The following is a 12,050-nucleotide window of genomic DNA, read 5'->3' as shown; positions in this document are numbered from 1 at the left end:
TATCCACTTGGATGAATTTGTGCAACCATGACCTTGTATATTTTTAATAGTCTAGGATTTTGTCATCTTTTCTAGATTAGTTCTCCCATATCATGGAGGGGGGTTTGTAGGTCATCCCATTGGCTCCACATTAATGGCATTGGTTCCATGTTTGAGACTTATTATTGTATTAAAAGTGTCACTTAAGACGTTTGTTACCCCTAGTCACCTAAGACTCTAGTGTCACTTGGGTTAGGGTTTTTATGATGGTTATACAATTTTAGGGTTAGATTTGTCTATAAAAGAACACTTTGTGTAACCTCCAGCTTTCAGATACAGGTGAAGATTGTCAACATGCTCAGCTGGGCAAGATGCCTTGTAGGGTATGCTAGTCTCATTGAAAGTGGAAAAAATGTTTAAGACGGCAAGTGACCATCAGAAAATATTGAGGCATTGCCAACATATTTGGCTCTTGTTGTAATACAACCTATCATGGAAAGGGTATTGTAAAGGCCCCCAAAAATTTAAGTCCACTTTACAGGAGTGAGGTATGTCTGTGTCAGGCTACCAGTTTCCAAACATTTGCAAGTGTTTGTTTCAGCAATTCTGCAACTATGTTAAATCTTATGCTTGGAATTTGGGGTGATGTATTTTAGAACACAACTTGTACAGCTTCTTTGCTTGAAATTTATGCTGGAGAGAGTGATACGTTTTAAGGATATGACGTATCTGTGCAGATCAATGGACAATGTGTTGGCCAACTGCGTGGGTTTCACCAGTCAACAGTTAGGGATTGCAGTTGGCATCCTTATTATCCCTTTCTGGTGAGTTCTTCATGGGAGGGGAAAATTGTGGAATGGCGACATCTGCATGGAGAAAAGGATGAAAATAGACAGACAATTCAGCAACCTGATCCAATATTTGATATCTACTATGGTCTTGACAGCGACTAAAATCAGTAAGTTGCATAAAGTTCTTGAAGTTCTTTATAGCAGAGGTTTATGTAAGGACCTGGTAAATTTGACAGTGCAAAAGCACAATATTTGCATCTGTTCGGGGTTGTATATGTTGTATAATGTTTCTTCAATGTAAAGCATTTGAAATCCAAACATGCAATAATGCAGAATGCCTGCTGCTGCTCATTTTAATCATCGTAATTCAGTCTCAAATTAGATATTATATATGTGGATTCAAATTTTGAAAATTGTATAAGTAATTGCTACTACATGTAACGCTGCTAACTTCTCAAAGCAGCTGGATTGTCAATAGTGGTGCAATTTGATGGAGCTGTTAGCACACCAAGGCTGTTTTGTATGAGAATAGGCCAGTCTGGTCCTCCCATGTGAAGCTATCTCTAGGCAATGGATTGAGAATATTAGCTTCTGGCATCTCCAGTCATACAAATTGTTCAGACACATTATGCATCTGTATCAATCAGATTTATGTTGCAGTAATTTGATGAATAAGAGGTATATACATCCATGTAAACGTATAAAGTGTTTTATTTGCTCATGCATGTGTGCATACACATGCGAATTGGTTGAAGTATTTGAAGCTCAAAGACAAGGTTCTGATTCAAGCTTGTGGGGCATGCATTCATGTGGTGATTCCTGTTGTAGTGTTTACTGGCCACTGGACAATTGGCACCATGTTGTGTGTGATCTGGTTGCATCCTAGTAGGGGACTGGGTGTTTGGGAACAAATCAAAGGTCAATGGAAGCATGTGGGCTCACACTCCATCAATGGTTGAATTTGTATTATGGTTCTTTAAGCATCTTCTGAAAGAGCATGATTAGTATTTGCAATTGCTAAAATTTCCATCATTTCATCACTTCTGTAATATATAGAACAGCCTCTTCACATCAAACTAAGAAGTTGCTCCATTGGACCACGTCAAACGTTTCTTTAATGTGAGTCCTTCCTTCCTTGAGTTATCCATCATGCAAAAGGAAATGGTGCTAGACCAAAAACAGAACTGATCATTTTATGAATTCCACTGCGCATCCATCAATTTGGGATGAGCACAGGGACCCAAGAAGGTTGGTTGGCTTTGAAGACTCTATGTTCCTTTGAATTGTGAATGAACTTTTCTCACAATGTTGAGTACCAACACAATCCTATCAAAATTGGACTTCATTGTACTAAGCAAATAAAGTACTTGCCAAAGTTTTGAACAAAAGTAGAAGTTCCATCGTGGTGACCTATTGATAGAGAAAGTCCTTTCGTTTTGTCTTTTCAGCATCATATTGATCATGTATTGCTAGTCTAGATGTAACTTTTGGGTTTTCTTTCTAGTCTATACACCCTTCATGCCAAGGTTGTGCAGGCTATCTTGGGAAACACGCATCTTTATTTGTTCCTTGAAACCAGGCAAGCAATAATTTTATGATTTTGCACTCCATTGACATCATTTTGTGCTTTGCTTGTAAGGCTTAGGCTATTATATTTCTCAACAATTGGGACAAACATTCTTCAAAACCCTTAACAAAGACTAGAACATTTTCTTTTACTAGCTTGGGTCAATAGAGACCCATGCTTTAATGCCATATTGTTCAACTTTTGTTGAACAAATATATTGAAAACACTAGATTTCACCCTCAAGCGATTGACACAATATGAACTCCCAAAAAGTCATAACAAGCTTTACTAAGTTTTTTTCATGCCCCGCCTAATTCAATGCATCCTTGGAAAATAATATTTGGGAATGTTACTTGTTTATACACAAAAAGGCTTCTCAAGTATTGTAAAGAACATTGTTGAATATTAACCTTGGGTGAGTTTTAGAACACAACAATCATGAGCTAATAAATGAAGAGTGGGTGTACAATGTGGGATTAGTATGTTAAGTGTAAACAATATTAGATAACATTCTCCCCAATCATAAAAAGCATTGCTTGAATCAACTTTTGAATAATAGAAAGCAACTATATCTTAATAGTTTGTAGCATGAGAGTCTAAATCAAATATCAATCATATGTTGTTAGATGTCTAATTTAATGACAAAACAATGCCCATTTTTGTATTTCAAGTGTTTTGGAAGGTGTTTAACCAATGAAGGGCACATGATAATCAAAGAGGATAAATTAAGATCATGTATTGACATGTAAATATACTCTATAAAGCTTGCTTGAAACAAAACTACTCTTTTAGACTGTGGGTTATCAAAAAAAGAAAAAGGGAGAGGCTTGAAGCGTGTGTAAGATCCAACACGTGTCAATGATAAGAAAGCTAGTGTTTCAAAACTACATATTTCTAATATTTGGCATGTAATGCATGGTGCTTGCGACTTGTGTTGGCAACTCCTAAGTTAGAGTTGTGTCAAGTTTTCATCATCAAAATTGAAAGTTTGTTTAAATTGAGTCCATTATTCTCTAAGTGGAACCATTTGTGTATCCATCAATCCCTTTTCGCTAATTCACAATGTTATTATGGCTATTTAAGAAAACATCCTATTATAATTTTTGACATTTAAAAGGACTTCATTTTGGCTAGAAAGTTAATTCACAAGGTTTGTTTAGACAATACATCAAGTATGGATAAGAAACATGTTTTATTGAAAATTGTATACAACGGTGGTAGTAGCCCTAGTCTAATGCTCTTATTTCTCTCAATCATCTAGAACTCCCATCTTCTAATTCAAGTTATTGGGCCATGGCAAAACTTGGTGGGTCATGCACCCTCCATAGGGTGTATGGTATATTACTCCCACACATCTTGGTTTTATCATTCCATCCCTCCAAGGGGATGTTTGATGCACAAAGGTTTTTCTTCCATTGTGACTCTACATATATCAATAGAAGCATTTCTAAACCCAACTTGGCAACTTAAGTATCTACCTAGATAACCATTCACACTATTGGCATCTATCCTCCACGAGATTCCTAATGGCATGGGGGCACACCTTGGGTTAGGTTCATGACTTACCAATGCCTCCACTTAGCTACACAAGCATAAAACCATGGTTAGTATCAAGGCAAGATGTGATTGAAAGCTAGTTCATGCAAAAAAAAAAAAAAAAAAAAAAAAAAAAAAAAGCCATTGCATTGCATTGAACATGTGTGGATGAAAGCCATTACATTGCATTGAAAGATAGTACATTGCATCCCCTACAACCATTCCATACCATCCCAATGTGTGGATGAGATGACCTATGGGATAGAATCCCAAGTGTGGTGATTATAGAAGATGTGGTACAATTGAGCCTTAAGTTCTTTTTGGGATTCTCTAACTACCTTAGCCTTAGGGCATGTTCCAAACCTATTCACAAAGTGATCCATGTCATATGTGGGTGCCCATCCGAGTCCTAGATGTATAAAAATATCACTTCGAGAGCATCCACCTACTCCACCTTTGGGAGTTATTGATCTTCCAAATATATTAGCAAGGCTTCATCGCTCCATTATATTGCAGTATGTATAGACACATTGCCTTCTTATCATATCAATCGTTCTATTTGTCCCTTTTCAACTTCCTTAGTGTCGAAGTTGACATAGGTCGTGGAGAAGGATGTTTATTCCCATTTCCATTGATTAGGATTCATCATCTATATCTTATCAATGGAGTATTATGTAGGAGATAGAAGAAACATATTCCTAACTATATACATATATGATAGGGTTCTTTGGCATTCATGGCTAATAATGAAGTTGTCAAGGTAATCTCCATATCCATTTTAACAACTATAGTGAGTCATTGTATCAAATCTATATTCTTAAGCGGTGTTTTCAAATGATACATTGATGTTGATTTAGTAATGGTGTAGATTAACAAGCTTTATTTTATGAAGAGCAATATGAGATAACCAATATATGGGAAACTTAAGCACTCAATATCTAGATAAGATTAGTGTTTTATTTTTTTCTCACCATAGTATAGATAGTACAATATTATTGCTTAATAGGAGGGAAATCTCCCCCTTAATTATGAATTCTTGGAGAGTATCATGCTAATTAGCACCATGCCAACATGATTCTATGCTCCATATTCATTAAATGCTTGTACCTCATCTCATTACTATACATACACCTTTCTTGCCACTCTTTTATAGTATTGGGAAATAGCAATGAGTGAGCTTTTGAAGCAAGTTTTCTTTGTTTTGGCAACCCTTTATTTTTATTCCACATAGTACACTTTTTCCACCTTTTGGTGCAACAACCACCACTCCCACAAGTTGCAGCACCACCACTACCAACACCACCTCCACCACCATTATCACCTCTGTGTGTGTGTGTAGTGAACCATACAAGATCATCCATTAGTAACTTAGAATTTCTATTTGTACATGGCTCTAGCAACCTCACTAGATATTGGTTAAAAAACAAAAATTCGTTATTAAAGCTTGCATAATTGTTTATGATTTACGGTGTTAGCAAGAAGGGATGTTGATTGGTGAAAACAAATATGAATTCTATGCTCAATGAATGAGAGAGAGAGAGAGAGAGAGAGAGAGAGAGAGAGAGAGGGAGGGAGAGAGAGAGAGAGCACCATCTTGATATCTCATTGTGTGTATCTTTGCTAACATGTCATAGGTTATAAAATATAGTTACACTTCTTTGAACTAATCGTGTGTGTGTGTGTGTGTGTGTGTGTGTGTGTGTGTGTGTGTGTGTGATCCTTAATAAGACACACGCACACACATACACAAATGCGCATGAGCACACGCACACATATGAGAGAGAGAGAGAGAGAGAGAGAGAGAGAGAGAGAGAGAGAGAGAGAGAGAGAGCACTCAAGGTAGGTTTCTCTTATGTATATCAAAGGGCTAAAGACATATCTTTATAGATTATTGCTCATAAAAACTCTAATCCACCTTGAGTAGATAATTCGTTAATGGGTCATGTAGTCTTTAAAAATAAAAAAAAATATTCTGAGTTACTTTGAATCCAAAGAATTTCAATTGGAGGGGTATTGAAACTCAATGGAGAGAGAGAATAACTTTTGGATGAGAGAGAGGAGATAAAAAATAATTATTGATGAGAGACAAGAGAGAGGTGTCTTTTTTAAAAACTATTGATAAGAGAGAAGAGAAAAAAAATAAGGAAAGTATATCAAATTGAGATAGGAGAGGCCCAAAAGTAGTGTTGTAGTATAATAGGAGAGAGTTGCTAGAAATTTTTTAGTTGTGTGTGTGCATGTTCATCTTCTACAAATTAATTTGCATACTTGCAATATTTCCCATAAATTCTTCTAATTGAACCCCAATCGTTTGTTAGGGGGTCTAAACTTCATTTGTTTTTTCTCAATTATTCTTCTACTTTTCAACATTAAGGATATTAGAATCTCCATTTAGAAGGAGGATCGTAATCTCCATGAATGGATTTTTTTCTCTATAGTTACCCTTTCATTTGTATGCTTTCAAAATTCACCATGAAATCAACTACATCCACGGATGTTTTTACCTAACATATGAGTTTGTTAGCATTTTTGAACCCTCTCTTACATTAATTGCTTTGCACCTTTATCAAAACACACACACTCTCTCTATATATATTTATTTATTTATGTGTGTGTGTGTGTGTATGTGACTTAAACTTTAGCAACTTTCTCTTACAATATTACCTTTGGGCCTTTTGTACATTAATAGCTTTGGATGATTAGATCTTTCAAAACACACACACACACACACACTCTCTCTCTCTCTCTCTCTCTCTCTCTCTCTCTCTCTCTCTCTCTCTCTCTCTCTCTCTCTCTCTCTCTCTCTCTCTCTCTCTCTCTCTCTCTCTCTCTCTCTCTCTCTCTCTCTCTCTCTCTCTCTCTCTCTCTCATCCCAATGCTTTTCAATTGCAAATTATTTAAAAATATTTTTTGACACTCAAGATTAAAATATTTTTAAACTAAGACTAGGTATCCTATTCTAAATTGATTACTAAAGGTGGATTTAAAAAATTTTGAGCAATAATATTAAGCCCTCAATTTGTTTCCCTCTGTTGTCTTTTTAAACACACACACATCCACGCATGCACACATACTTATTTATTCTCCCATAGAGGGAAAATTCTATATAAGAGATGCATGTACATGGAGAAAGAGAGGCATTTAGGTGAGACACCAACAAAGAGGGGGAGGGAGAGGGGTATATACACCTAAAGATTAAGATAAGGTCCATAAGTGTGTGCACACATGGGCATGTACACATGCACTACATAGAGTCAGAATAATAGGGGGTTGTGAAGGTTAAGAGATTTGTGACATACATACATACATACATACATACATACATACATACATACATACATACATATATATATATATATATATATATATATGGGGATGTGAAGGATAGGATATCAAAGAGAGAGAGAGAAAGAGAGAGAGAGAGAGAGAGAGAGAGAGAGAGAGAGAGAGAGAGAGAGAGAGAGAGAGAGAGAGAGAGAGAGAGAGAGCATGCTAAAAGGTAGAAATAGGAATAAGTGGACTACTTGGTTTTGCAAAGAGTGGAGCTAAAAGGTTGCACAGAGTGGAACATGGACTACATGGAATAAAAATATGGTGGTTGCCAAAAAAACTCACTCCAAAAGCTCACTCCTCTCATACACTCACGGTATCTTTGTCTTCTACTTTCTTGTTTGAGATTCTTCTTTTTATGTTCACTCCTTCAAGCAAGCAAGTAAACCGAATGGTTTTGAGATTATAGTAGACACACCTCATTCTCCCTCTCATTGAGCCTTGTGATCCTTGTATGGTCCTCTCACTTTAAGTGCTTGATCTACACCATAGTGGCTCCAAGCTCAAACCACCCTTATAAGAGGAGGAGGAGGAGAAGAAGAAGATGGAGATTGGGATAGTGGACTCCATGAATGCTTCATATATATATATATATGAAAACAAGCAAGAGCCGTCAATGTGAAAAATAGAGAAAGAAGGCTTATAAGCAATTGGCACACATATGAAAATGACTTTCTATTACTTTTTTTAACCTTATATACATGGAATCCCTTTTTTGGATTTCCTCCTACATTAGGCACCCATTTCTCTAGTTGGGCCTTTTAGTTGATCCTTCTTTTAAGAACTGGCCTTAATGGACTACAAATTGTCTTGTCTAAAGCTCTATGGGATTTTTTTTACAACTCACATAAAAGTGAGCTTGGCTCTCTTAAAGAAACTTTTATAGTGGATTACATGGTGACTAATTACACCATAATTGTTAAAGTAGTGGATTAAGTGAGCTTGGCTCTCTTTAAAAAAAATTTATAGTGGATTACATCTAGACTAATTACTCCTTAATTGTTGTAGGGAGATATTCCCCAAAAGTTAATTCATTAAATTCTAGTGTTGGGCTTTCTCCTTGAACTTCTTTTACTATTACCAAGTGTTAACATTACCCCCCTCTTAGATGAGCAAAAAGTAGTAGGCATATTCATTAGCTCTCAATGGGCATGACTATGTGTACAAACACTCCTCATTTCATGGCAAATGTATTCTTGTGCTAATTGCTTTAGTGGACCTCACCCGAATATAACATCAAAACTAATCTAGGAAGTTGTACACCTCCTTTCTTGCCACACACTCAATCATGTACTCGATGGATGGTAATAAGTAGTAGTTCTTCTTTAGTAGCTGCATTCGTCTTTTTGTAATTGATCCATATTTTAATTTTAATTGATCCATATTCTCGTAGAAGATGTGCATATGTTTGGGGCTCATTGGGTAGGGTCTTTGTTTTATAGGTTCAACATTAGGGTCCATTGATATGATATAGGTAAGCCCGTATGGTGGTACTCCTGTAAAGTCAATGTACTCCTAGGCAAACACATTTTGGAATTCTTTGAGTAGTTCAATGAGCTTCCCATCATCCTCTATAGAGAGATGGTTAGCGATACACATAGGCTTAGGATGTTCCCCTTCCCTTGGGATGCTCCCCTTTCTTAGCAAGGTTCACCTCTTGACCTTTGTGGGTCCCTTGATAGGCTCACTAGATTCTCCCTTCCTCTTGGTACCAAGCATTAGAACAATGTAATCTCCCTCAACCCAAGTAAATTTTTTGGAGAGATCCTATGGCTTATTTTGGTTATCATCCTTAGAGTCTCAATCTTTCAAAATATCATTTAGTTTTCAACTTGTTGGGTGTATGGATAGATTTTTCTTGGCTTGTTTGGCCTTGTTAGGATGTTGGATCTCAAGATCGATATCTATGTCATCGTCTAACTTTTACTTGTTGAGTTTGACTCTCGTCCAAAGTCTTTATCACTACCCTTGCCTTCTTCTATCATAAGGACTTTGAGCACAGGAACAAGGTACATGGGATTAAACCTGATTCATTTGTGGTTGAGATGCTCTAGGTACTCTGGACAATCCAACTTTGAGCTTACTCTTACTACTCTGACATATACTAGTAGTCCTTTGGGCTTGGGATTAGCTACTATCTATTCTATTATTTCTCCATGTGAGTTAATGTCTCGAGATTCATTGTCTTGCTCATACTCATTGTCATCCTTGGAAAAAACCTCTCCGGCATTTGAATGCCTTCCAAAAGTCAAGACTACTCTATAGTAGCAACCCTAACACCATTAAGATGTTGGTTGAAGCCAATGTGGCAATGAGATTGGATTTTAAAGCAATTACTTTTTTGATTATGGTATTACCTCTCATTTGTCAATCCTAGGCTCATTCTTTGTTTTATTAGATTCAATGCTAATTCTTTCGTCGCATCCACTCACATTTTGGTTGAGATAATGATGCAATGCTAGATAGGTCTACAATACTCATATTGTAAGCATCTTCAAGCTTGCATTCTACTACTTGAGCCTCTTGTATCCACTTCTTGACCTTATCTATTATCTCTAGTTAGCATTATACATTAGGGTACTTCTCCTTAGAGGCTACAACTTTTTTTGTTAACATTCTTAGTAGGCATTATAGTGATCCATTCACTTTGTACTATTATCTTGGATATGTCTCTCTTTCTTCTCTTCTTGGGCATTCCTTTTCCCTATGATAGATCCATTAGCATTGGAGGATTCAAGAGCGGTTACGTGAGCTCTTTTACTCTCATCTGTGTGATGGGTTTATGGGGGATAGGCATGGTATCCTCGTCATTTATCATCTCCACCCCAAGAGGTTAGGAGGACAGAGAGACAATGACCTTGGTTGTGCTTGCCCTTTTCTTGTGATGGTTCGAGTACATTCAGGGCATCATTAATCCTCTTGAATATCATTGTCAAGTTCTACTTTTTGTGGACACCTTTAGGATGCATGCCCTAGCTCCTTGAAATTTCCACAATTGATAAGGCCCTTAGGTTGAGCTAGAGCCCTTCACCTTCCTCACCCTAATATCATGATGGGTATGGGTCAATAGTCCATGAGGGCTATGTTATACTCCTCATCATAAGTAATGTATGGGTTGGTATACTCCTCCTTGATTAGTTCCTCTCACATTGTGGATCGGCATGTCACTCAAAGGGTGAATGATAATGTGGGCAGGGTGTGCAATGCATCTAAAGGGTTGAAATTGGGTCTTTGTGGGACTAAATTTGGCTTAGAAAGGCCTCACAAGGCTACTTTTTAGAGGCCTAGAATAGTAGGGTGCCCTATTTTATGTTGGGTAAACATTGTTAGTGCACATGTTTGGATAGGGCAGGTGTCTAAAGGATTTGTCTTAGGCTGCCTCATACCCAAAGCATCAACGAATTGTGCACACTCATGGTGGTTTTGCAAACATTTTGATGGTAGGTGATCACCTCCATAGTGTACACATTTGATATTTTGAGAGTAAGGTTGACATTGCTTCAAGGCCTTGACAAGCTTGGTTGTCAGCCTCCTTTGAAACCTCATTGAGTGTAGATGTATCTAAAGTGGTGTTTTTGGCCATTGCTACATAGATTCACTCATCTCATATCCCTTTCATGAAAGCCTTAATGTTAGAACTTTTTGTAGAAAAAATTTCTTGTACAATAAGGACTTGTTGATGATCGTGCAAGCCTTACATTTTCAGAAGCCTTCTAATATTGTCTATTTCTTGCTACATGCTCTCTTTCTTGCACTGGGCTACTATTGTCAAAGCCAGTCAAGTTGAATCTCGACTAGTATGCTTGGGACTCGAGGATTTCTCCTCTTGACTAGGTGGTGACAAGGCCCTTAATGGAAGCCTTACACCTAGTTGAACCCTCCAAGCCCAAGGGTGTGGCATGAGTGAGGCTAAACCTTATGTGTTCAAGAGGTCATGGGCTCAAGTGAGGCCCACTCGAGTATTTTGGTGTAAATAGGGTCTTCAATGGTGCTTGGGTGAAAGTCTCACTTTATTGCTCAAGTGGCTAACTTTGTGGGGACAAGCCTTTAAGAAGTTTTCAAAATCAATAGATATAGACTCTCATCATTCTTTAGCCTTCTTGTGGGGTTGTCACAAGCTTGAGTAAACATGCCCTTAGATAGGTCGACTTGAGAGAAAAGGTTTGAGTGAAGCACACTCAATTGTTCTTGTGTGTAAATGGTCCTAGGTGTAGTCTCTAAGGTTGAGATGTCTCGAGCGTGGGTGATTGAGTAGCTTGGTTGACGGAGACAATTGAGAGATCTATACTTGAGTATCTAGATCGCTATGCTCTTCTTGACATTCAAATCTTGTTGGCCAAGGCAAGGCTCTTGAATGGTCCTATTATCAAAGGTCAAAGTTTTATTTCATGACTTGAACATTTGAGGTCTTGAGTGACTATGTGTGTAAAAGTAAGCCCAAGATCAAATGGCATACAAGTTTGACCATTAGCTTGTGTTTGAGTAGTGCTATGGTTTGATAGGCTAGAGTTCTACTAAAACTCGAGCAACAAAATGTTAGAGTTTCTTTGAGGTGAGAGGAGTCAATATCTAAGTCAACCAACTCCTAAGGAGTCAAGCACCAAGTTTAAAGTCTCAAGTAATTGACAAGGTCAATTGAAAATGGCAAGGGGCCTTATTATGAATACTCAAAACTTATGCAATGGTGCATGGTTTTAGTGGTGTGGAGACAAGTAGAACATGTCAAGTGTAGTGAATGTTGAAATCCTATGATTAAGAATCTTTTGCAAACATGCAATCAAAAGGTGTAAGAAAAAAAGGTAAAGCACTATGTCTATGGCATCATAGCATGAGTCACTAGAGCACAA

At 37.3% G+C, this 12,050-nt stretch overlaps 1 protein-coding gene across 7 annotated transcripts in view; it reads left to right on the top strand.

Annotated features, from left to right (window-relative positions):
* The window catches only part of LOC148022094 (transducin family protein / WD-40 repeat family protein), a 135,171-nt gene extending 134,044 nt beyond the window's left edge, over positions 1-1,127 (top strand). For all 7 annotated transcript variants that reach the window (XM_087697723.1, XM_087697719.1, XM_087697722.1 and 4 more), the window contains one exon: positions 717-1,127. In XM_087697723.1, coding sequence (XP_087553849.1) covers positions 717-932 — 216 coding nt within the window. In that variant the 3' untranslated portion in view covers positions 933-1,127. The remainder of the gene's footprint in view (positions 1-716) is intronic.
* The last annotated feature ends 10,923 nt before the right edge of the window (positions 1,128-12,050 follow it).

The sequence above is a fragment of the Lygodium microphyllum genome, chromosome 17, assembly GCF_053477565.2.
Source record: "Lygodium microphyllum isolate KBCC chromosome 17, Lygodium_microphyllum_v1.1.10, whole genome shotgun sequence".
NCBI lineage: Eukaryota > Viridiplantae > Streptophyta > Polypodiopsida > Schizaeales > Lygodiaceae > Lygodium > Lygodium microphyllum.
This window is presented reverse-complemented; position numbering and strand designations above follow the sequence as displayed.